Source organism: Mustela putorius, unplaced genomic scaffold, assembly GCF_011764305.1.
Source record: "Mustela putorius furo isolate JIRA1106 unplaced genomic scaffold, ASM1176430v1.1 tig00000145_pilon_pilon_pilon, whole genome shotgun sequence".
Classification (NCBI taxonomy): Eukaryota; Metazoa; Chordata; class Mammalia; order Carnivora; family Mustelidae; genus Mustela; species Mustela putorius.
This window is the reverse complement of record NW_025421294.1, coordinates 1,310,733-1,337,518: the sequence shown is the minus strand read 5'-3', so window position 1 is coordinate 1,337,518 and position 26,786 is coordinate 1,310,733. Positions and strand designations below refer to the sequence as shown.

At 41.6% G+C, this 26,786-nt stretch overlaps 1 protein-coding gene across 3 annotated transcripts in view; it reads left to right on the top strand.

Moving 5' to 3' along the window:
- The first annotated feature begins 595 nt into the window (after positions 1-595).
- The window catches only part of MCCC2 (methylcrotonyl-CoA carboxylase subunit 2), a 69,412-nt gene continuing 43,221 nt past the window's right edge, over positions 596-26,786 (top strand). For all 3 annotated transcript variants that reach the window (XM_013062466.2, XM_013062467.2, XM_004764487.3), the window contains exons 1-5: positions 596-855; positions 12,307-12,373; positions 15,988-16,072; positions 18,982-19,083; positions 26,475-26,602. In XM_013062466.2, the coding sequence (XP_012917920.1) occupies positions 727-855; positions 12,307-12,373; positions 15,988-16,072; positions 18,982-19,083; positions 26,475-26,602 (511 nt within the window). In that variant the 5' untranslated portion in view covers positions 596-726. The remainder of the gene's footprint in view (positions 856-12,306; positions 12,374-15,987; positions 16,073-18,981; positions 19,084-26,474; positions 26,603-26,786) is intronic.

Here is a 26,786-nt window from a genome sequence, read left to right as displayed (position 1 = left end):
CTTTTTTTTTTTTTTGGCATTAATAGAAAAACCCATACGAAAAATACGGAATCTCAAGAAACTGGCCCCCAATAGCCAAAACCAAAACCAAAACGAAACGGAAAAAACACCTGAAAAAGAAGACAAAGCTGGAAGACTCACGAAGCTGTAAAACCCAGCGCCAGAAAAGCCATGGACAATAGGAGACACTGAAGTATTTGTTGAATGAATAAATACTTATCTCCTCTAAAGAGTTTTGTTTCTTAGGACAGCTTAATGCCGGTTCAGTTTCCAGATCTCACATAAGGATAGGACTTTTCAAGCTTCAGTCCCTTTCTATCAAGAGGTGAAGTAGAAAGCAGCACGTACAAAACGAACCGAAGCGGATTGCAGAAAAAGCAAACCTTAACCGAGGCAGCTCAGCCCCGAGAAAGGACGGGGCGGCAACCCAGGTAGCTCCGCCTCCGGACCACGGAACTCCCGAGCTCGCGTTGCGACTCGCGGGGCGGTGCCTCTACCCTTATTGGCTATCTTCAGGGGGCGAGGTGCGCAGCGACGACCTATTACGGCCGGCGTGCGCAGACACGTGCTACGGCTGGCCTGAGAACCTGGGAGGAGTCCGGCGGGTTGGGGCTGCAGGGAGAGCGGTGTGGTGCTCCGAATCCCGGAAGCCGGAGGTGAAAGAGCGAGCTCTGAGCCTTCCCAGGCCCCTCTCTGGCGCTGGTCGCTCGCTCCCTGCCGGCTGTCATGTGGGCTGTCCTGAGGTTAGCCCTGCGACCGTGCGCCCGCTCCTTTGTCCCCGGGCTGCGCGCTTATCACGGGGACTCGGTGGCCACGCTGGGCACCCAGCCAGACTCGGGCTCTGGCATCTACCAGGTAGGCTGGAATCCCTTGACAGCCTGTGTTTCCTTTTCCACCTGCCCGCCAGTGACGGCCGGACTAGGAAGCAGGTGAGGGTGGGCACACTTTAAAACAGCTCTTTTGTTTTCTCTGGAACCCCCAGTCTTGATTCTGGGACGCAGTGGAGGTCGTGAAGTTTGCAAAAGAAGGTAGTCCCAAGTTAAATACATTTTAGTCCACTTTGAGCCCTGGCACTGTACATTGTATCTTTGAAATCAGTGCTTCTCAAAACCTGGTCAGCATTGTCAGCTGAGGAACTTGTTAAATGTACAGCTGCTTTAAGCTCCACGCTGGACCTTTGGGGTCTCTGGGGTGGGGATTTGGTGTTTGCATTGCTGACGAAATCCTCAGGACTTGGCAGCGGAGGCCAGCTCTGGGAACCACTCGCCAAGCCCAGGTAACCCTGGGGTGTGCTTAACAGACTTTACTTCAATAGTTGTTAATAGAACACGCTTATCACACACAATCTTTGAATGGCCTTTTTTGGAATCGGGAAGTATATAGCAAGGTCAAAGAAACAGTGAAATACCAGCTAGAAAATTTCACCCTGTTCCATGGTCTCTGAGCTTATACAGATAACATTTAAATTGTACAGTTAACTTTAAGACAAGATATTTAAACACTTTATTTATATTGAAAGAAAATAAGCAGGCTCAGTCAGAAACAATATCCAATAAGAGTCTTCCAAGAGTCTAGATTTTCTGGAGTCAGGAAAGAATGTTTGATTCAGAAATACTTTTTTTTTTTTTTAACAGAGAGAGATCACAAGTAGGCAGAGAGGCAGGCAGAGAGAGAGGAACGGAAGCAGGCCCCCTGCTGAGCAGAGGCAGGACTCGATCCCAGGACCCTGAGATCATGACCTGAGCCAAAGACAGCAGCTTAACCCACTGAGCCACCCAGATGCCTTGATTCAGAAATATTAAGTGGTTTCTATGGTCTAGACAGTATTTTAGGTATTTGGTATAGATGTGTAGGAATGGAATCATAATTTTGTGGGGAAGATGGACAAGAAAGCATGTAACTTGTGCATTATAAGTGGTATCTAAAGCTTGAAAAGGTAGTTACAGAAAGCTGCAGATAGGAAGTGATGAGTGAGTTGAATCTTGATCGTTGGGTGAGAGCTGGCCACGTTCAGGGCTAAAGAGGAGAGGCAAGACTATACAAATTAAGGAAGTTATGAGAACATAGATAAGCAAGTTAAGAAAGAGTATAGTGGGTATGAGGACTTCGAAGTTATGACTAGGGTAGGGAATTCATGGAGTAGATGAGATTAAATAGTGGAGGGCCTTATATGTGGAAGCCACATTCACATTTCATTATGCTGTCTGCTGAGATACTTGAGTAGAGAAGCGGCAAGATCCCAAGGACATGGTAGAATCATCAACTTGGTGGCAGTATGGAGGATAGATTTCTTCCCATTTGGAATATGGTTTTTTGACTTGGTGTTCTGGTTGCTGGAGGCCTTTGATTATCTTCTGGAGCTTCTAAGAGGTTATTTTAGCCAGTGTTGTCGTTTTGGGATGTCTCGGGACAATGAGCTTCCTGGTCTGCCATCTTTTTCAGCTTTAGGTTCAGCCCAATTTTTTTTTTTTTTTTAAGATTTTGTATATTTATTTGACAGAGAGAGACACAGTGAGAGCAGGAACACAAGCAGAGAGCAGAGGGAGTGGAAGAGGGAAAGCCAGTTTCCTGCTGAGCAGGGAGCCCGATGTGGGGCCTCAGTCTCAGGACCCTGGTACCATGACCCGAGCCGCAGGCAGATAGATGCTTGGCGACTGAGCCACCCAGGTGCCCCCAGGCCTATGTTTTTGATGGTGGCAGTTGTTAGGTAGGGGTTAGGGAGTATGGGCCTGAGTGTGTAACTCCTTTCTCTGTGTCAGGTGTTTAATGTTCTGGTCCAGTCTGTGCACTAGTAATTAGGGAAGTAGTTGTAGTTCCATCCATAGGATGGAAAAGACACTGGTCTAGTATTTCATGTGTGTTAAAAGCTAACAACATATTTCCACAGAGGAAAAAAAAAAAACTTGAAGGGAAATATGCAAAAATGTTAACAGCAAGGGTCTGGAGCTAGTGAGCCTTGGTTTAAATCCTACCTCTGCTACTTGTTAGCTGAGTAATTTAGGGCCAGTTACTTCATCTCTCTGTGCCTAAGTTACCTCAGCTGTGTGGTAGCATTAAAATTGCATATGGTATAGTGTCATCAGGACACTTAGTGACCACTTACAACAACCCTCAAGGAATATTAGCTCTCGGAACTTTTCCTTCTGTCCACATCGACATCTCAGGATCTGTTGAGCCAGCTTTTGCTTCAGTAATGCTGAATCAGTCCCCAGATTTCTGTGTCCAAAAGAACAAATATTCATTTTTTTGCTCTGGGATCTGTGGGTTGGTTGTGGCAGTTCTTGCCCAGGCGGCGTGTCAGATTGAGGGTTTTTGTTTTTGTTTTTAATTTTTTATTTATTTGCCAGACAGAGATCACAAGTAGTCAAAGAAGCAGGCAGAGAAAGAGGAAGGGAAACAGGTTCCCTGCCAAGCAGAGAGCCCAATGTGGGGCTTGATCCCAGGACCCTGAGATCATGACCTGAGCCGAAGGCAGAGGCCTTAACCTACTGAGCCACCCAGGCGCCCCGAGGTTTGTTTTTTATTCCAGAGCCCAGACTGAAGGGAAAGTGGCTATCGAGAGATGCTCCTCTTCTAATGGAGGGCTGGGGTGCAGGAGGAGAGGATGGAAACACTGTCCCTCTGCTTGCAGTGGATGTGCTGTCCTTTTTGCCCATATCCCAGTGGTCAAAAAAAGTAAAATGGACAGACTCATGAATGTGAATGGGGAACGATAATCTCACACTGAACTTTGCTGTTATTTTAGTAATAGCGCAGAGGGACAGAAGAATTTTGAGCAAGTAGGACAATCTGCCTCATGCTCTAGAGGTGGCTGCCTAAGCTCCACCTATCACTTAGAGAGTTCAGGTTAAGGAGGAAGAAGGGTGAGTAGGCAAAAGGACACCCTCACCTGCTTGTTCTCTTTAAGAAGCCTTTCTAGAAGTCATGCCTAACAATGGATGCCTATATTTCATTGGTTAGAATTAAGTCACGTGGCCATGCCTGTCTACAAAAGGAGGCTAGGATATGTCAGTGTTTCAGTTGCAACATGTTGTCACCTTGAATGAAAGTGGGATTTCATCATCAAGAAAGATGGGAAGAATGGATATGGATAAGCAGCTCTCAGTGTCTGCCACAGATAATATATAGTATGGGGAGAGCAGACGTGTTCTTCATATGTTGGATGTTGAAAGATTTCACTTGGGTGTACCCTTACCTTCTGGGACCTCTAGCTTACAAGTAGTAAACTTTGATGCAAAGAAGCTACAAGACAAGAATAAAAAATAAAGCCATGCCTTGGATGGGGGATGGGACATAGGAGCCCTGGCCACAGTCTGATTTCTCTGTGCACAGTTTTCTTAGTGGCTAGGAATATGTACTGTCCGCTGTCACTTCTTACAGCCATGTGCTTCAGAAAGCCTTAGCAATTAGTGATACTTTTCTTTCTTTCTTTCTTTCTTTCTTTTTTCTTTCTTCTTCTTCTTTTTTTTTTTTTTAAAGATTTTATTTATTTATTTGACAAAGCACAAGCAGGGGGAGTGGGAGAGGGAGAAGCAGGCTCTCGGTTGAGCAGGGAACCCAAAAGGGACTGCATCCCAGAACCCCGGGATCATGACCTGAGGCAAGTGCAGATGCTTAACCAACTGAGCCACCCAGGTGCCCAGTTTCCTTTGTTTCGTTTCTTTTCTTTTTTTTTTTTTAATTAATTTTTTATTTTTTTAGTGTAACAGTATTCATTATTTTTGCACCACACCCAGTGCTCCATGCAATCCGTGCCCTCTCTAATACCCACCACCTGGATCCCCCGACCTTCCACCCGCCCCTTTTTAGTGTAACAGTATTCATTATTTTTGCACCACACCCAGTGCTCCATGCAATCCATGCCCTCTCTTATACCCACCACCTGGATCCCCCGACCTTCCACCCGCCCCTTCAAAACCTTCAGATTGTTTTTCAGAGTCCATAGTCTCTCATGGTTCACCTCCTCTTCCAATTTCCCCCAACTCCCTTCTCCTCTCTAACTCCCCATGTCCTCCATGCTATTTGTTATGCTCCACAAATAAGTGAAACCATATGATAATGGACTCTCTCTGCTTGACTTACTTCACTCAGCATAATCTCTTCCAGTCCTGTCCATGTTGCTACAAAAGTTGGGTATTCGTTCTTTCTGATGGAGGCATAATACTCCATAGTGTATATGGACCACATCTTCCTTATCCATTCGTCCGTTGAAGGGCATCTTGGTTCTTTCCACAGTTTGGCGACCGTGGCCATTGCTGCTATAAACATTGGGGTATAGATGGCCCTTCTTTTCACTACCTCTGTATCTTTGGGGAAAATACCCAGTAGTGCAATGGCAGGGTCATAGGGAAGCTCTATTTTTAATTTCTTTCTTTCTTTCTTTCTTTTTTTTTTTTTTTTTAAAAGATTTATTTATTTATTTGGCAGAGATCACAAGTAGGCAGTGAGGCAGGCAGAGAGAGAGAGAGAGAGAGAGAGAGAGAGAGAGAGGTGGAAGCAGGCTCCCTGCTGAGCAGAGAGCCCGATGTGAGGCATGATCCCAGGACCCTGGGATCATGACCTGAGCCAAAGGCAGAGGCTTTAGCCCACTGAGCCACCCAGGCTCCCCTCTATTTTTAATTTCTTGAGGAATCTCCATACTGTTCTCCAAAGTGGCTGCACCAACTTGCATTCCCACCCACAGTGTAAGAGGGTTCCCCTTTCTCCACATCCTCTCCAACACATGTTGTTTCCTGTCTTACTAATTTTGGCCATTCTAACTGGTTTAAGGTGGTATCTCAATGTGGTTTTAATTTGAATCTCCCTGATGGCTAGTGATGATGAACATTTTTTCATGTGTCTGATAGCCATTTGTATGTGTTCATTGGAGAAGTGTCTGTTCATATCTTCTGCCCATTTTTTTTATATGACTGTCTGTTTTTGTGTGTGTTGAGTTTCAGGAGTTCTTCATATATATCAACTTTTTTTTTTTTTAAAGATTTTATTTATTTATTTGACAGAGAGAGATCACAGTAGGAGAGAGGAAGGGAAGAGATCACAGAGAGAGGAAGGGAAGCAGGCCCCCTGCTGAGCAGAGAGCCCGATGTGGGACTCGATCCCAGGACCCTGAGATCATGACCTGAGCCGAAGGCAGCGGCTTAACCCACTGAGCCACCCAGGCGCCCCAGATATCAACCTTTTGTCTGTACTGTCATTTGCAAATATCTTTTCCCATTTCTTGGGTTGCCTCTTTGTTTTTTTGACTGTTTCCTTTGCTGTGCAGAAGCTTTTGATCTTGATGAAGTCCCAAAAGTTCATCTTCGCTTTTGTTTCCTTTGCCTTTGGAGACATATCTTGAAAGAAGTTGCTGTGACTGATACCGAAGAGGTTACTGCCTTTGTTCTCCTCTAGGATTCTGATGGATTCCTGTCTCACGTTGAGGTCTTTTATCCATTTCGAGTTTATCTTTGTGTATGGTGTAAGAGAATGGTCGAGTTTCATTCTTCTACATATAGCTGTCCAATTTTCCCAGCACCATTTATTGAAGAGACTGTCTTTTTTCCATTGTATATTTTTTCCTGCTTTGTCGAAGATTATTTGACCATAGAGTTGAGGGTCCATATTTGGGCTCTCTACTCTGTTCCACTGGTCTATGTGTCTGTTTTTGTGCCAGTACCATGCTGTCTTGGTGATCACAGCTTTGTAGTAAAGCTTGAAATCAGGTAACGTGATGCCGCCAGTTTTATTTTTGTTTTTCAACATTTCCTTAGCAATTCAGGGTCTCTTCTGATTCCATACAAATTTTAGGATTATTTCCTCCAGCTCTTTGAAAAATACCGGTCGAATTTTGATTGGAATGGCATTAAAAGTATAGATTGCTCTAGGCAGTATAGACATTTTAACAATGCTTATTCTTCTGATCCAAGAGCATGGAATGGTCTTTCATCTTTTTGTGTCTTCTTCAATTTCTTTCATGAGTGTTCTGTAGTTCCTCGAGTACGGATCCTTTACCTCTTTGGTTAAATTTATTCTCAGGTATCTTACGGTTCTTGATGCTATAGTAAATGGAATTGATTCTCTAATTTCCTTTTATGTATTTTCATTTAGTGTATAAGAAAGCAGCTGATTTCTGTACATTGACTTTGTATCCTGCCACATTACTGAATTGCTGTATGAGTTCTAGTAGTTTGGGGTTGGAGTCTTTTGGGTTTTCCATATAAAGTATCATGTCATCTGCGAATATAGAGAGTTTGACTTCTTCATTGCCAATTTGGATATGTTTTATTTCTCTTTGTTGTTTGTTTGCTCTTGCTAGGACTTCTAATACTATGTTTAAAGATTTTATTTATTTATTTGACAGAGAGAAATTACAAGTACACTGAGAGGCAGGCAGAGAGAGAGAGAGAAGGAAGCAGGCTCCCTGCTGAGCAGAGAGCCCGATGCGGGACTCGATCCCAGGACCCTGAGATCATGACCTGAGCCGAAGGCAGCGGCTTAACCCACTGAGCCACCCAGGCGCCCTCTAATACTATGTTGAACAAGAGTGGTGAGAGTGAGCATCCTTGTGTTCCTGATCTCAATGGCAAGGCTGTGAGCTTTTTCCCATTGAGGATATTTGCTTTGGGTCTTTCATGGATAGATTTTATGAAGTTCAGGAATGTTTCCTCTATCCCTATACTTTGAAGCATTTTAATCAGGAATGGATGCTGGATTTTGTCAAATGCTTTTTCTGCATCAATTGAGAGAACCATGTGGTTCTTCTCTCTTCTCTTATTGATTTGTTCTATCACATTGATTGATTTGCGAATGTTGAACCATCCTTGTAGCCCAGGATGAATCCCACCTGGTCATAGTGGATAATCTTTTTAATGTGCTGTTGGATCCTATTTGCTTTTTAATGTGCTGTTGGATTCTCTTGTTGAGAGTCTTAGCATCCATATTCATCAGTCATATTGGTCTGAATTCTCCTTTTTGGTGTGATATTTGCCTGGTTTGGGGATCAGGGTAGTGCTCACTTCATAAAAAGAGTCTGGAAGTTTTCTTTCTGCTTCAATTTTTTGAAACAGCCTCAGGAGAATAGGTGTTATTTCTTCTTTGAAAGTTTGGTAGAATTCCCAGAGAATCAGTTAGTTCCTGGGCTCTTGTTTTTTGAGAGGTTTTTTTTAATCACTGCTTCAATCTTGTTGCTAGATATCGGTCTATTCAGGTTGTCAGTTTCTTCCTGATTCAGTTTTGGGAGTTTATAGTTTTCCAGGAATGCATCCATTTCATCTAGGTTGCTTAACTTATTGGCATATAACTGTTGATAATAACTTCTGATGATTGTTTCTACTTCCTTGGTGTTAGTTGTGATCTCTCCCTTCTCGTTCATAATTTTATTAATTTGAGCTTTCTCTCTTTTCTTTTGGATTAGTGTGGCCAGTGGTTTATCAATCTTATTGATTCTTTCAAAAAACAAGCTTCTAGTTTCATTGATATGTTCTACTGTATCTCTAGTTTCTATCTCATTGATCTCTGCTCTAATCTTGATTATTTCCCTTCTTGTGTGTGGAGTTGTTTTAATTTGTTGTTGATTCTCCAGTTCTTTAAGGTGTAGAGACAGCTGGTGTATTCTGGATTTTTCAATTTTTTTGAGGGCGGCTTGGATGGCTATGTTTTTCCCCCTTAGGACCACCTTTGCTGTATCCCATAGGTTTTGGACCAAAGTGTCTTCATTCTCATTGGTTTCCATGAATTGTTTAAGTTCTTTGATCTCCTGGTTGATCCAAGCATTCATTCATTCATTTATGTTAGAGAGAGAGAGAGAGTGGGGGGGTGGGGCAGGGCAGAGGGAGAGGGAGAGAATCTTTTTTAAATTTTTATTTTTTAAATTTAAAATCAGTTAATTGACATATAGTATATTGTTGGTTTCAGAGGTAAGTTTATTTATTCATCAGTTACATATAACACCCAGTGTGCATTACATCACATGCCCCCCTTAATGCCCATCACCCAGTTACCCCATCCCCCCACCTACCTCCCCTCCAGCAACCCTCAGGTTGTTCCCTCTAATTAAGAGTCTCTTATGGAAAAAAAAAAAAAAAAAAAAAAAAAAAAGAGTCTCTTATGGTTTATCTCCCTCCCTGATTTCATGTTATTTTATTTTCCCCTCCATTCCCCTATGTTCATCTGTTTCATTTCTTTCTTTTTAAGATTTTATTTATTTATTTCACAGACAGAGATCACAAGTAGGCAGAGAGGCAGGCAGAGAGAGAGGGGGAGGCAGGCTTCCTGCCAAGCAGAGAGCCCGATGTGGGACTTGATCCCAGGACCCTGGGATCCCGAAGGCAGAGGCCCCAACCCACTGAGCCACTTAGGTTCCCCATGTTTTATTTCTTAAGTGGAGAGACTCATAAGCAGGTGCCATGCCCAGCAGGCCTAGTGCTGGGCTTAATCTTAGAACCCTGAGATCATGACCTGAGCAGAAACTATGTTGGATGCTTAACCCACTGAGCTACCCAGGTGCTGCATTAAAAGCCTTTTATTGAATTTGGAGTCACATGTGGAACAATATATGTGGCCTCTCTTTTCCCTCAGAGAATTTTTAAGAGTATTTTTTAATCCAATTACGTGAAAGTGAAGAGTTCCAAGGGCTAACAGTTTGGATGAGGTTCCTTTCCAGAAATGCCTTAAACTCAAAATGAGCAAGTCCTCTTAAAAACCACAGAATCAGTCATTCCGTGAATTGAAGAAATGGATGAGCTGAGAGAGTAGCAGAGAGAGAAAATGGAATTCCAGTCAATGGAGCATTGGGGAAGTCTGCCTACCCTGATGAAGGCACTTCACCATCCATGGGGATTCTTAAGGTCAGGGTTTCTGAGGTGTACCGGCTGGTTCAGTCAGTACAGTAGGTGACTCTTGGCCTCTGGGGTCATGAGTTTGAGCCCCATGTTGGACCTAGAGCTTACTTTAAAAAAAAGAAGGTCTCTGAAACACTAAGCCACCTCTGAGGTGGCTTTTGAGATTTTGAACCTTAGAATAAAGGTAGAAGTTGACAAGATAGACTTGAAGCAAAAAGCAAGCAAAAAATAATAACTTAGCCTGTGCAGGGAAATTACCTTTCCTTTCCACTTAACAACACAGTAATCAGATCTTTTCCTCACCCTGTGCATTGAGCAGCAGGTAGACGGAGCCCAGGGTCTGAAGCCAGAGTGGCACCCATCTCTTAGCCCCAGGGTGGCAGCTGAAGCTCAGGGTGAGGTGAGAGAGCACCACAGAGAAGATGGCCTTTGGCTTTGGATGGGAGCTGGCCACCAACTCTGCCTCCCCGTTTTGTTTACGCAAGGAGGTCTTTCCCTTACAAAACCCCTCTGCTGGTTCTCTTGATGACAAAGGAGTTCAGAACACAGCCCCTGCTTACTATGACTTGTTCTCAGCCCAGGAGGCTCTCAGTACCAAGGTAGGTAGCTCCCTGTTTTGAAAGGCTGCTGAAAATGTCCTCATATGGGACGCCTGGGTGGCTCAGTTGGTTAAGCAGCTGCCTTCGGCTCAGGTCATGATCCCAGCATCCTGGAATCGAGTCCTGCATCGGGCTCCTTGCTCAGCGGGGAGCCTGCTTCTCCCTCTGCCTCTGCCTGCCATTCTGTCTGCCTGTGCTCGCTCTCTCCCCATCTCTCTCTCTGATTAAAAAAAAAAAAAAAAAAAATGTCCTCATATACTTCAAGTGGTACACACGTTGCTCTAATGCCACCTTTTGGTGACGGGCTGAACAGATGTACTCCAGGCCAGAGCTTTGTTTCTGGCTGAGGTAATTCGTAAGGTTAGGAGTTTCTGAATTTGCTAAATGTGAGTAAAAATCTGTAACCTGGGCTTAATTGAAGAGCAAATTCTTGGTTTCCACTGCCTCGTGCTAGCCATATGAGCAAGCACTGCGGTTATCTGAAAAAGTTCTGGTGGTAAAAGGCCTCTTTGCCTATTACCAACCCCCCTTTTTGGTAGATTTCCAATTTGACTAGAGTGGAGCTCAGATATGGAGACTATGGGCTAGTTTCTCTGTTTTTGGTTGGACATTTGAATCCCTGGGGAACTTTCAAAGTGCCATACCCAGGCCATACCTGCAACCAATGACATCAGACTCTCTGGGGGGTTATTTTTATTTTATTTTATTTTAGTTTTAGTTTTCAAAGCTTCCCAGTGATTCCAGTGTCCTGCCAAGGTTGAGAAACAATGTTCTAGGCAGATTCTGGAGTTTATTCCTGGCAGATTGTCTGCCCTTGGACAGGGCTTGATGGGCCTCAAAGGGAAATTATCACAGGGCTAGTAGGTAGTGATTGGGACCTCCCTACTCCAGGGCAAAGGTTCTTTTCCTAACAGTATGCTGCTTCTCTCTTTATTGTTTTCTGGATTTTGCAGAGCAGGAGAATGTAGCAGAAACCTTAATGGTGGGAGCTCCTAGAGCTGTAGAAAATAAATACTGGAGTTCTACTATAAAGACTATGAATTCATCTAATTTTGAGCATCTGGAAAGCTGTATTGTGTCATGGAAAGGGAATTAAATCAGAGATGTTAAAGACATTGTGGGGAACAATATGTGTTAGTTGAGTCAACTCTGAATTTTCAAAAATAACTCGCTACTTATTGGTCTAAAGTAATGAACTGATCAGACAAAATTGTCAGAATGGCAAAAAGTTAGGCCTTCTACCCTTTTCCCACCTCTCACAGTTTATATTTTCCTATGTATTACTCTAGAGAATTTTTGAAGACATGCAAACATAGAATTTTGTTCCTTTTAAAACAAAATGGGACATACTGTTTTCCCTGGGCTCTGCTTATAAGTGTAATTTGTCAGTAAGCAAGTATTTCTGCATTGATTAGAAACTCCTTGGGGCAGGGATTGGTGGGACACAAAAAGTAAGATGGCATTTAAACTCTCAAAGGGCTATATTCCTTAAAATGGGGAAACAAATAGAAATCAATGAAGTTCAATTGATGCTTACAGAAGAAAGATCCTGAAATGAGTAGGAGTGACCAGAAATAGGGTTAGAGAGGAGATGGAACACAATCTATTTTTTTTTTTTTTTAAACAATCTATGCTTTAAAGAGGGGTGAGATTTGAATACGTGGATCAGAGAGGGAAGACAGGAAGAGGAGCTTGGGCAAAGATGGACAGGCAGAAATTCATCTTTTCTATCCGATGGAGTGACACAACACGGTGGGAGGTGACCCCGCATGAAGCCACATGGGGTTGGCATGGGATGTTCTCATCAACCCTTACTTTGGCCAAAAAAAAAAAAAAAGATAATTGCTTTCTAATATTACTCTTCCTTTCTTTTTTTGTTTCTGTTTTAGGAAAACTATGAGCAGATGAAAGTACTAGTAAATCAACTCCGTGAACGAGTGCAGAAAATAAAATTAGGTAAACACTCATTTATTCTTCATTTTATGTTGTTAATGAAGTTCATCCTTGATAGTTGCTGGTTTTAGGAGAAACTAGTAGCAGAAGGCTTTGACTTTTCAAGACTGTGTATTTGTTGGTGTGCTGACATTTTGTTTTTTTCCTTTTGGCCAGTTTTTCTGTTCCTAAGCACTGCCAACTATCTGGGAAACAGTAAAATTTCAGATTCATCAATTTTTAAAGCATTGCTTCTTCCGGTTTTATTTTAGTCACAGCATACACTGAACTTTTTGTTTTGTTTGGAGCAACTGAAACATTTTCTGTTTGTTAGTTATATTTATCCTATATAAATAATTTTGCATAATTATGTATTTTCTGCTTTGTTATATAACTTGGAAATAATTTCTGTGTGGGTTTAGTGCTAATTAAATGAGATTTCCTAAGAACTTTGCAGATTGTCATTATTTTCTGTTTTTAAGTTATGGAATAATAGACATCCTTTTGCTTGGAAGAAATTGCATGAAGTGGGGCATGTAAAATATTAATGTATAAACAAATATCCATTGAATTCTACTGTGTCATGATTGGTCAGTGTGACAGTTTACTTTAGAAGGCCAGGTGACTTGAACTGAAAGCCATTTCCAAAATAAGATTCTTTTTAAATTTTATTATTATTTTTTAAAGATTTTATTTATTTTTGTGGGAGAGAAAAAGAGAGAGAGCACATGAGCAGGGGGTAGGGGCAGAGGTAGAAGCATGCTTCCCTCTTAGCAGGGAGCCTGATGCAGAGCTAGACCCCAGGATGGATCATGGGATCATGACCTGAGCCAAAGGCAGACACTTAACCGAATGAGCCACCCAGGTGCCCTAAAGACATTTTAAAATGAAAGTTAACTTGATACATGTATTTCTTTTTTTTTTTTTTTTTTAAGATTTATTTATTTGACAGAGAGAAATCACAAGTAGACAGAGAGGCAGCCAGAGAGAGAGAGAGAGGGAAGCAAGCTCCCCGCTGAGCAGAGAGCCCGATGCGGGACTCGATCCCAGGACTCTGAGATCATGACCTGAGCTGAAGGCAGCGGCTTAATCCACTGAGCCACCCAGGAGCCCTGATACATGTATTTCATCTTGCATTGTAGCACAGTTGAAGTGACATTTGTGCTATGTGGGCAGAGGCAGACAGATGTGTTATGCTGTCCCCAGGTGGCAGCAATGGAAAGATCCTGTAAACTGTAAAATGCTTCCTGACTTCAGGGATGTTAAAATGTGAACAGAATGTGTGTATTAGAATCAGTGCCGTATGGTATATGAGACTGAAGGAACAGGCTTCTCTGTTTCAGAGTTTGTGGGAATGGAGATAGCACAGAATCTTCAAGAGTAATCTTTGGAAAACAAATGTGCAGTGTCACATTGTTTCATAGCCCACATATCCTTGGCTAGTTTATTTATTTATTTTTATTTTTAAAGATTTTATTTGTCAGAGAGAAAGCACAAGCAGGGGGAGCAACAGGGAGAGGGAGAAGCAGGCTCCCGCTGAGCAAAGACCCTGATGCAGGACTTTATCCCAGGACTGTGAGATCATGACCTGAGCCAAAGGCAGATGGCTTAACCCACCAAGCCACCCAGGTGTCCTGTCACAGGCTAGTTAAAATGCCTGAGGAGCTTAATTCTGTGATCTGAGAATCTCCATCAAGGATAGCCCTTTTTCTGGTTTTTCCTAATAAAACAGGTATTCAGTAGTTGTTCCAAATTGCAAATTCAAACTCTAGGCAGAATTAAGAAGGTGGTTTTGTCTTATGACCTTGCAAAAGAATGTGTGCGTATCTTACCACATGTGTGTCATTCTACCCTCTCTGCCACCCCTTCCCCTGCCAGCCTCGTCATAGGCACTCATGTCATTTGACTCTCTAAAGACCCTTAGCAAGGCTTGGCTTTCTTTTCTGTGCCTTAGGTTCATTTCTCTTTTATTTTATTTTATTTATTTATTTATTTATTTATTTTATTTTTAAAGATTTTATTTATTTGACAGACAGAAATCACAAGTAGGCAGAGAGGCAGGCAGAGAGAGAGAAGGAAGCAGGCTCTCCACCGAGTAGAGAGCCCGATGTGGGCTTGATCCCAGGACCCTGAGATCATGACCCAAGCCGAAGGCAGAGGCTTAACCCACTGAGCCACCCAGGTGCCCCTTATTATTTTTTTAAAAGATTTTATTTATTTCATTTCTCTTTTAATGTTTATTTTAAAACAATATCATTAAGGTATAATTGACATAGAGTAAACTGCATTATTTAAAATGTACAGTATGAGTTTTGACATATGTATATACCTATATATATTATCACTGCAATAAAGATAATGAATGTGCCTCTCCCAGAAGTTTCCTCTGCCCCTTGGTAACCTGTTTCTCCCCAACTCTCCTGTACCCTCACCTCCTATACCCAGTCCCACCTCAGCAGAGGAGCTCAGTTCCCCTGAGAGGTTCAGAGAAAGCGAACCATGATTTGACCTAATTGAACTATTTTGGAACTAAACTTTGGCTCCCAGAATTTTTTTCATAAAGAAGGTTAGATATGTGATAAAATTTTCTTGGTAAGCTTAAGGCAGATATAATTTTAGAAAATATGCCATCCATCCCTTCAGAAAAAAAAAATCCCCTTGGAGAGAGTAGAGAAGGCTGTTTGAAAAATAATAATTGGAAGCTTGTTTGAAATAGACAAGAACTTGTTTTGTCACCTAAAAAAACCCCAGAGAAATAGCTTTCTGAGGTAGCTGAACACTTAATTAGCTCGAGAGCATTTTACTGTGAAATTCGTGAAACTAAACATACATAGTTTAGTTTTCCAGCAGTGAAAACTAAACATATGAAGGTACTGTGTGATCCTTTATTTCTGATCTGATACCTTGGCTTGCTGAGAGTGGCTTATCAATCCTGAGACACCGAGCTGGGCATCCGTCAGTCTCAGGGAAGTTTGGCAAGCTACGTGCCTCAAGCACCCTCATCTGGGGAACTCGTGGACTCTTCAGCTACTGTGATTGTCTTGGTCTAGAACAACATCTGGAAACATCAAAGACAATCTGAGTGAAGATGCTAACAAAACTGGACTTTTTAATTGATAAATTAGGTGTGCAACTCTCTCCCCTTTGGAGATGGGATAAAAAGTTTAGGGTCGCTGACCTTTAGGTAAGTCTTGCTGTGCTCGCCCTGGAGGTCGTTTCCAAAGTAGTGCTTTTTACCTGGCACAAATGAAGGTAGGGGTTTTTCAGATTTCACGTAGTATATAGTGGAGTGCTAGGTATTTGTGGCAGGTGCTTAATAAGGCATGGCGGTGAGGCAGTATTTACAGCATATGAGTTGCAGAGAAGATACTAGGTTATTTAAGTAATTACCATTGAATTCAGAAAATGTACGATATGCTATGAAATCAGGGACTGATTTGTTTTTTCAATTCTAGTTTATTTACTTCAGAAAATAAAGTCTGTAAGTTGAGTGAACGATCTGAAAATTGGTTGTTTCTCAGAAGATACATTCAGCTTTTAAAAGCAGTATATTTTGGGCTATTTTATGTTTTTCTAGCCTTAAATTAATTGGAGACCTTACATGGTATCAATCTAACCTAATAATGTTTTTATCTTAGGAGGCAATGAGAAAGCCCGACAACTCCACAAATCAAGAGGAAAACTTCTAGCCAGAGAAAGAGTGGACAGTCTTATAGACCCAGGGTTCGTATAGCCCAAGTACTACCTCAGCTTCTCTAGTCTGTGGTACTTTCTTAGACAGTTTTATAAATAAATGATTTGTTCTTACCCTAAGATTCAACAACAAATCTTTTTTATTTTTATTATTTTTTTACATTTGCATATTTTATTATATACAAAGAACAAAGTTTCATCAGGTAAGCAAAAGAGTATAAATTATAGTCATAATTAATAGTTTCAGAAAGCCCTTAAATCACTGGGACCTTCTGCACAATGTGTAGGCTACATAGCCATTAATCAGAGCTCTTGGTGGTTCTTCCATAGGAGTAATCTATACTCTAGAGAATTGGGCTTTTTATAAAATCTAGGGGGGCTAATATGTTAGGCCTTATAAAGGAATGCTTTTACATCTAGGGGGAAACACTAAAAATATTGAAGGACTACTTATGTTTATTGTTGACAGTAATTTTAGAACCACAAAGTGTTAAAGACTTTTAGGTAAAATTCACACTATCTCATAATAAGAATGGATACCATTTTGTAGCTCTACAGATGTTTTGGTCATAAATAAAAAAGGAGAAAGTGAGCTGAGAATGCAGAATAGAAAAGTCTAGGGAAGGAGGGAAGCAGGTACAGTCATAATTCAGTCATAGCAAGAAAAGTACAAAGATGGTCCTTCCCAAGACTGAATTGGCAGTATTTGACTATATAAGTTAAAGCCTAGAAGAAGAGCGCAACTTCTGTATATCCAACAGGAAATCTTTTTTTTTTTTTTTAATTTTATTTATTTATTTGACAGAGAGAGAGAGATCTCAAGCAGACAAAGAGAGAGGGGGAAGGAAGCAGGCTCCCGGCCGAGCAGAGAGCCCAATGTGGGGCTCAGTCCCAGGACCCTGAGATCTTGACCTGAGCCAAAGGCAGAAGCTTAACCCACTGAGCCGGTGCCCCACCAACAGCAAATCTTTACTGAGAGGCTACTAAGTATCAGGCCCTGTTCTAGGGTAGTGATACATCAGTGAAAAAAACAGACAAAGATCCTTGCTCAGCTAAAGTTTACATTGTAGCAGGAGGAGATAGAAAATAAATGATAAATGTATTAAATTATATGGTATATTAGAAGGTGATAAATGTTATTGGAAAAAAGGAAGATAGACTAGAGTAAGGGAGAAGATGAGAGTCAAGTGTAGTTTTATTTATTTATTTAAAGATTTTATTTATTTATTTGGCAGAGAGAGACACAGCCAGAGAGGGAACACAAGCAGGGGGAGTGGGAGAGGGAGAAGCAGGCTTCCAGCCAAGTAGGGAGCCCGATGCAGGGCTCGATCCCAGGACCCTGGGATCATGACCTGAGGTGAAGGCAGACACTGAATGACTGAGCCACCCAGGTGCCCCACAAGTTGTAGTTTTAAATAAGGTGATTAGGGTAGGCCTCATTGAAAGGGTACATCTTAGCAAAAAAATTGAAGGAGTGAAGAGAGAGAGCCTTGAAAATCCTGGTAAACGAGTGTTACGGACAGAAGGAATGGCCAGTGCAAAGACCCTGAGGTGGGAATGTGCAGAATGTATTGATATGCCCAAGAACCCCAGATGCCAGTGTACTAGGGGGAAGAAGGCATGAAGGGGAGAGTAGTAGAGATGGGGTTCAGTTCCATAAGACTTTTTAGGTCAGTGTGAGAATTTTGGCTTTTATCCAGAAGTGAGGAGACTTTGTAGGGCTTTGAACAGGAGCCTTATGATCTATTTGACTTACATTTGAAAAGAGTCATTCTAGCTGCTATGTTGTGAGTATACTGGTGGCAGCAAGGGTGGAAGCACCACGAGGAGTTACAGGGATGATTCAAGGGAGATGTGCCAGTGACTTGGACTAGGTTAGTAGTAGTGGAGGTGATGAGAATGTCAGGTTCTAGGCTGGTTGTCAAGAACAGCTAACCCACTGGGGTTTCCTGAAGGATTGCAGTGGGAGGCCAGGAGTGCAGGTGGAGAGAAGGGAACAAGGACTCCAAAAGTATTTCTTATGACATGCACCCATATCCCCATTCTGTTTGACTGAGCCACCCAGGCGCCCCTGTATGAGACATTTAAAAAAAAAAGATTTATATATTTAGTTGAAAGTGAGAGCATGAGCAGGATGAGGGGGAGAGGCAGTGAGAGAGGAGGAAAGCAGACTCCCTGCTGTGCGGAGAGCTGCCTTGGGGATCAGTCTCATGACCCTGAGATTGTGATCTGAGCCAAAACCATGGGTTGGATGCTTAACTGATTGAGCCACCCAGGCGCCCCTTAGACACATTTTTTTTCCCAAAAGAAACAGAATCATACTAAAGATGGTGTTTTATACCACCTTTTTCCCCCTCACTTACTGGATCTTGAACATTTAAGTAAGTGAAAGGTAGAATAAAAATACAGTGGTGAGGAGTCTGATCCCACTGGGATTAGACTGCTTATTAAAACCCAGCTCTGCCACTTACTAGTTGTGTGACCTTAGACAAGTGACTTAATTTCTGTGTTTTAGTTTCCTCATCAGTCAGTGGGGACCATAATAGGATCCACCTCAGGAGGTGGTTCTGAGGAACAAATGAGTTAGGTTTCTGGAGCTCCTAAAATAGAGCCTGGCATAGGTTTGGGGCTTACATCAGTGTTAGGTGCTTGTCTCTTTCTCTACTAATAAGCACATTTGTACAACATCTCTTAAAATAGGTTCCTAGTGTTCTGTTGTATGGCTATAACATGTAATTCCTCAAAATATCCATGCTAGATTTTGGTTAAATATTTTTTTTGTAGAATATATATATATATATATATATATATATCATGCATATTTGAAACATTGGCTCATTAATCTTTTTCATGTTTTCATGAAACATGTTTAGCTGTTTTAGTATGCTTTTTTTTTTTTTGAGTGATTTTAATTCAACAATATCATTTTTTCCCTTTAGGTCTCCATTTCTGGAATTATCTCAGTTTGCAGGTTACCAGTTATACGCGAATGAGGAGGTCCCCGCTGGTGGCATTATTACAGGCATTGGGAGAGTATCAGGGTGAGTATTCTACTTAAACTCAATAACGTGGGTCCGGAAGAAGAGTGACAGGCACGGGCCACCACTCACTGCTATGCGGATGAATGTGCAGTTTTATGCTGTTTGTGTTATTTAGGACTGAGGCTTCCTACCACAACATGTGTGAGATTTATCTGTGGAGCTTTAGAAACAAAGATGGAAGTGGGGAAAAAAGCCACAGCACAAATCCTGCTTAATCTGACTGCAGGTGTAGGCTTCCTGTTTAATCAGACTGCAGGTGTAGGCTTGGCTTATGTCATTTTTCAAGGCTCTGTAGGTGGTCTCTTGCACATCTAGGATGAAATCCAGTGTCTTAGATGAGTCTTTCTCCAAGTGTGCTTTCCGGGTAGCCTCAGCATCACCTGAGAACTTAACTAGAAATGTAGATGACTAGGTCTTCCTACAAAATAACCAAATCAGGGGTACATGGGTGGCACAGTCAGTCAAGTTCCCTACTCTTGATCTCAGTTCAGGTCTTGATCTCAGTATCTTGAGTTCGGGCCCCACACTGAGCTCCATGCTGGGCTTGGAGCCTACTTGGGAAAAAAAAAAAAGAAGAAAAAGAAACCAAATTTTGAGATTGGGGCCCAGCAACCAGTTTTTTTTTTTTTTTTTTTTTTTTAAAGCCCTTCAAGCTTCACAAATGGTAACATTTGAGAACCACTCTAGACTTAGGAGATCTTAATTGGTGGAAGTTCAGTTTACTTGTGTATGTGTATGTATGGCCTGATATTTACCATCTCAGGTTAGCACACCAGGCATTTTAGTAAACACTTCCCACTGATTAGTTGTTTTAATCATTACCACAGCTCTGTGAGATGGGCATTACAGTCATCATCACCATTAGGCAGGTAAAGAAGCCTACTTAGCAAGGTAAATAACTTGCCTAAGATCAAGTCACCGGCAAAGCTTCGCTGGGTCCTTAGGTGATTGGACTCCAAGCTGGATACAATTGCATTTGACTCACATGATGGTTTATAGTTTGTGTTCCTCCACCTTCTGCCCATGATTTGTGCCTTCAGTGCACCTATAGCCATTAGTCATTGTTGCTTTTTCCTTCTTGTACCACCAATACTCCTCCACAACTCTTTGCCAGCTATGATTTGCTTAATATTCACCCAGTGTGAAGACATTTTTTTCTTGGAGTCATAGTGGATGCTTAAAAATAAACCTTTTTAAAAAAAGGATAATCAATGCACAGAAACCAGTTGCTTTTCTATACACCAATAACAAGACAGAGGAAAGAGAAATTAAGAAGTTGATCCCATTTACAATTGCACCTGAAACCATAAAGATACCTAGGAGTAAATCTAACAATGAGGTAAAGAATCTCTGTACTCAGAAAACTATAGAATACTCGTGAAAGAAATTGAGGAAGACACAAAGAAATAGAAAAATGTTCCATGCTCATGGATTGGAAGAACAAATATTGTGAAAAATGTCTATGCTACCTAGAGCAATCTACACATTTAATATAGCAATCTCTATCAAAATACCATCAACTTCTTTCACAGTCATGGAACAAATAATTCTAAAATTTGTATGGAACCAGAAAAGACCCTGAATAGCCAGAGGAATGTTGAAAAAGAAAAGCAAAGCTGGTGGCATCACAATTATGGACTTTAAGCTCTATTACAAAGCTATAATCATCAGGACAGTATGGTACTGGCACAAAAACAAATACATAGATGAATGGAACAGAATAGAGAGCCCAGAAATGGACCCTCAACTCTATGGTCAACTAATCTTCGACAAAGCAGGAAAGAATGTCCAGTGGAAAAAAGTCTCTTCAACAAATGGTGCTGAGAAAATTGGATGGCCACATGTTGAAGAATGAAACTGGACCATTTCCTTACACCACACACAAAAATAGACTCAAAATGGATGAAAGACCTCAATGTGAGACAGGAATCCATCAAAATGTTTAGGAGAACACAGGCAGCAACCTCTTCGACCCCAGCCGCAGCAACTTCTTCCTAGAAACATCACTAAAGACAAGGACAGCAAAGGCAAAAATGAACTACTAGGACTTCATTAAGATAAAAAGCTTTTGGGGACGCCTGGGTGGCTCAGTTGGTTGGACGACTGCCTTCAGCTCAGGTCATGATCCTGGAGTCCCGGGATCGAGTCCCGCATCAGGCTCCCAGCTCCATGGGGAGTCTGCTTCTCTCTCTGACCTTCTCCTCGTTCATGCTCTCTCTCACTGTCTCTCTCTCAAGTAAATAAATAAAATCTTTAAAAAAAAAAAAAAAGATAAAAAGCTTTTGCACAGCAATAGTCAACAAAATCAAAGACAATGGACAGAAAGGGAGAAGATATTTGCAAATGACATATCCAATAAAGGGCTAGTATCCAAGATCTATAAAGAACTTATCAAACTCAACATCCAAGGAACAAATAATCCAATCAAGAAATAGGCAGAGGACACGAACAGACATTTCTGCAAAGAAGACATCCAGATGGCCAATAGACACATGAAAAAGTGCTCAACATCACTTGGCATCAGGGAAATACAAATCAAAACTAAAGTGAGGGGTGCATGGGTGGCTCAATGGGTTAAGCTTCTGCCTTTGGCTCAGGTCATGATCTCAGGGTCCTGGGATTGAACCCCACATCGGGCTCTCTGCTTGGCAGGGAGCCTGCTTCCTCCCCCTGTGTCTGCCTCTCTGCCTACTTGTGACTTCTCTGTCAAATAAATAAATAAATAAAATCTTAAAAAAAAATTGCAATGAGATCCACCTCACACCAGTCAGAATGGCTAAAATTAACAAGTCAGGAAGCGATAGATGTTGGTGAGGATGCGGAGAAGGGGGAACTCTCCTATACTGTTGGTGGGAATTCAAGTTGGTACAGCCACTCTGGAAAACAGTATGGAGGTTCCTCAAAAAGTTGAAAATAGAGCTACCCTATGCCCCAGCAATTGCACTACTGGGTATTTACCCTAAAGATACAAATATAGTGATCTGAAGGGGCACATGCACCCGAATGTTTATAGCAGCAATGTCCACAATATCCAAACTGTGGAAAGAACCTAGCTGTCCATCAACAGATGAATGGATAAAGAAGATGTGGTATATATATATATATACAGTGGAACACTACTCAGCTGTGAAAAAAATGAAATCTTACCATTTGCAACGATGTGGATGAAACTGGAGAGTATTATGCTTAGTGAAATAAGTCAGAAAAAGACCATTACATGGTGTAATTGATATGTGGAATTTGATAAACAAGGCAGAGGATCAAAGGGGAAGAGAGGAAAAAATGAAACAAGACAAAACCAGAGAGGGAGACAAACCATAAGAGACTCTTAATCTCAGGAAACTAACTGATGATTGCTGGAGGGGAGGGGGTGTAAGGTACAGGGTGGCAGGGTTATGGACATTGAGGAGGGTGTGTGCTATGGTGAGCACTGTGAATTGTGTAAGACTGATGAATCATAGACCTGTACCCCTGAAACCAATAATACATTACATGTTAAAAAAAAATTAAAAAGGATAAACTTAATGCAGAGCTAAACTAAATTCATAATCACTAAATAAGCTACTTAAGTAGGATAGTTACTATTCATTATATCTCAGTGATAATGATGGCCCCCATGTTGGAGCTTGCCCTTCCACCTTTCCTGTACATATAGTAATATTTTATTCTTACTTACGCTTTTATACTTTTCATTTTCATTTTATCTCTTTGTGCCTTGTTCTCAGTTTATAAAGTTCTCAGCGAAAGGAAATTGAATTGCACGTAGTAATTGTGTTGGTTCAGTAGTATTCAGCCTCAATTAGAATCCTGGCTTCAGCATTTTATAGCTATTTGACCTTTAGCAAATTGCTTGACCACTCAGTACCTTGTTTTTTTTAATCTGGAGAATGTAATTCATGACAAAAAGGAATGATCATAGTAGCTACCAGAGAGGGTTGTCATGAAACAAGAGGAAGAAACAAGGAAGAGAAACACTGCCATTACTTAAGAGATGCACAGTACAGGTGATCCTCTTGCCACTGAGAGTGGACAGGCACTTGTGGGTGGCAAGTTGAAGGTCTGTTCTGGCATCGCGGAATCTCTTCAGAGCCAGAGCCATTCGCTAGGTCACTAAAAACGTTTATACTTTGCAGCCATCAAAAGAAATGAAATCTTGCCATTTGCGACAACATGGATGGAACTAGAGCGTATCATGCTTAGCGAAATAAGTCAAGCAGAGAAAGACAACTATCATATGATCTCCCTGATATGAGGAAGTGGAGATGCAACATGGGGGGTTAAGGGGGTAGGAGAAGAATAAATGAAACAAGATGGGATTGGGAGGGAGACAAACCATAAGTGACTCTTAATCTTACAAAACAAACTGAGGGTTGCTGGGGGGAGGGGGGTTGGGGGAAAGAGGGTGGGGTTATGGACATTGGGGAGGGTATGTGCTTTGGTGAGTGCTGTGAAGTGTGTAAACCTGGCAATTCACAGACCTGTACCCCTGGGGATAAAAATACATGTTTATAAAAAAAAACCAAAAAAACCAAAAAAACGTTTATATCCTTATTGCTCCTCTGTATATATATATATATTTTTAAGGATTTCTTTTATTTATTTTATTTGACAGGCAGAGATCACAAGTAGGCAGAGAGGCAGAGGCAGGCAGAGAGAGAGAGGAGGAAGCAGGCTCTCCGCTGAGCAGAGAGCCTATGCGGGGCTCTATCCCAGGACCCTGGAATTATGACCTGAGCCGAAGGCAGAGGCTTTAACCTGCTGAGCCACCCAGGCACCCCAACTCCTCTGTATATTTTTGAGTCATGCTGGGTATATTGATAAGAGGCCCCAAGAAATTTAATGAGAAAATTTATTGTATGGAATTTATAAACCAGCTTAGAAGCAAGGACTCCTTGCCTGAAGTGTAACTGGCTAAACAGTACTGAAGCTGCAGTGTTTGTTTCTGGCAAACTCATGTTTTTTCACCATGAGCTATAGGGTAGGGTCCCTGCCTGCTCTCCTCACCTTACCTTTGTACTTAACACTGTAACCATTCTGGTCTCACTGTTCTGTGGATGCATTAAACTCAGTTTTGCTTCAGGGCCTGTATTCAAGCCATTTGCTGGCTTTACCACTTGTTGGGTCTTACCCTTGGGCTAGTTACGTAACTGTGCCTGTTTCCCCATCTGTAAAGTGGAATACCTCCTGTATCTAAAGCCTTAAAAGAATAACAAGTACATTGTAAGTGCCATGTTAGTAAGGTCTGTTACTGTTATTTTTACCATCCCTTGACCATTGTATCTTGACCTAGCACCATCACAATTACTTTTTTTAATTATATATTTTACCTTGTCTTATTATGTGTTGCTATAATATTATGTGTTGTTATAGTGCTAATAATACCATAATAATATATTGTATTACTGTAAACTGTGATTTGTAAGATAGATAGATTTGGTCTATCTACATGATTGTTTATATGAGCAGAATTTATTTCTCATATATATTTGGTCTTTGTCCATAATTCCTGGTTCAAAAGCTCCCCAAACCCTTGGAAGTGTTGAGAATGGTCATGGTGTCTTTTGTTTTATCAGCGAACTCCCAACCAAGGCCATGGCTGATTGTTAGGATAACTGACCATGTGATTAGAGGGTTGGAACTTTTCTGTTATACCTACTTCCCCAGTCCCCACCTATGGGGAGGGGAGAGGAGCTGGAGGCTGAATCAGATGGAGGCCACTGAATTAGTCAGTCGTGGCTATGCAGTGAAGTCTACATAAAACCCGAGAGGACTGGATTCTGAGAGCTTCCTGGTGGTGGACGTGTGGGGATGTGGGCAGGGTGGTGCACCTGGAGTTCCTATGGGGTGAGCCTTGGGGTCCAAGCCCATTCTTGAGCCACAGTGTGGACTCTCAGTAGAATGGCCTGCTTCCTGTGTATACCTTTGAAGATAGGCTTTGGGGTCAGTCCCACTTGGAACACTTGGGTTAGGTAAGAGGCATTTTCTGAAAGAAAGTTGAATTCCATTGCCAAAATGATAGATTCTAGGTAGGCAGTACTAATAGATATACAATGCAGTCTTTCTGTGGACTAATTTTATTTTTCATTCTGTAACATGTCTTTGACCTTTTAATAGGCAAGTGGCTCTGTCTCTTGTGGAAGGTCACATGTCTAGCAAGCAGCAGAGCCAGAATTTCACCATAGCTTTTCTGACTCCATAGCCCCTTTCCAGTATTTGAGCTTCTTTTTTTCTCTCTTCTTTTCTTTTCTTTCTTTCTTTCTTTTTTTTTTTTTAATATTTTATTTATTTGAGATAGAGCACGTGCAAGAGAGAGCACAAGCAGAGCAGAGGGGCAGAGGGAAAGAGTGAAGAAGACTCCTTGCTGAGCAGGGAGCCCAATGAGGGACTTGATCCTAGGACCCTGGGATCATGACCTGAGCTGAAGGCAGATGCTTAACTGACTGAGGCATCCAGGTTCCCCCAGTTTCAGAGCTTTGTAAGCTTTTCTAGGGCAGTACCCGCAGGGCAGGGGAGGACGAATAGACTCTGGGGGTGTGAGATCATAGTCCCAATAACCTGCCATAAACTGAAATTCCTTTGAAGTCTGATTTGTTCACCAAAGTGATGAAAAATTGGCATTCCACTCTAAAATGCTACCTGTAATGTGGAAAGGTGCTTCCTAGCCATAAAATGGATGCTGTAAGGAGATAAGCCCCTTTATCTTGTGAGCACTGCTGGCCACATCCCTTAATGCGAGCAGCCCAGACTACCTGGGGCCGCTGTTCTGAGGCTCTTCCTTACTTTATTTTCAAGAGGGCTTACTTTTTAGAATTATAAGGAATATAAAGTGAGATTTTTAAAAATATCATAAATCGGGGTGCCTGGCTGGCTTAGTTGGTGAAGCAGTAGGACTCTTGGTCTTGGGGTTATAAGTTCAAGCCCCATGTTGGGTGTAGAGAGTAATTAAAAGTAAAATCTTAAAATATAATAATATAAACATAAAGAAGATTAAATTTGGTAAAGAGCACATTGTTGTTCACTCAAGTGTCAAATCAGCCGCCGACCTTCAGGGTGAGGCAGTGGGCCTTGATCCCAGGACCCTGAGATCATGACCTGAGCCAGAGGCAGATGCTTAACTGACTGAGTCATCCAGGCGCCCCCAAGACTGAGGACTCTTTAAAAATTAAGTATGAGTTTGTAAAGATGTTCATAGTGATCATTTTATATTATATAAGTGAGTATGTGAATTGTGATTAACACTTGTTTTGAGATTGTCTACTAATGCCTGTCATTGGTGAAATGTACTAGAAGTTAAAGGTTGTATTGGAGTGTCTTGTAATGAGACGTAATTGGCCTTTGAACTTTGAAGAAGTCTCTCATACTCTCTTTATAATGACATTTCTGCTTTTCAGAGTGGAATGCATTATTGTTGCCAATGATGCCACTATCAAAGGAGGTTCCTACTACCCAGTGACTGTGAAGAAACATTTACGGGCACAGGAAATTGCAATGCAAAACAGACTCCCCTGCATCTACTTGGGCAAGTCATGAGAGTCATAAAATGAACTATTTTTAGCTGGTAAAATACAATACTATTTAGAAGGCTGTATATGACATTATCAATGGGTTTTTAAAAAACTATTGTTAGTTTTTCCTATAATTACAAAAGAAATACACGTTCTTTGCTAAAAACTGGAAGAAAAAGTAAAAACTACCTATAATAA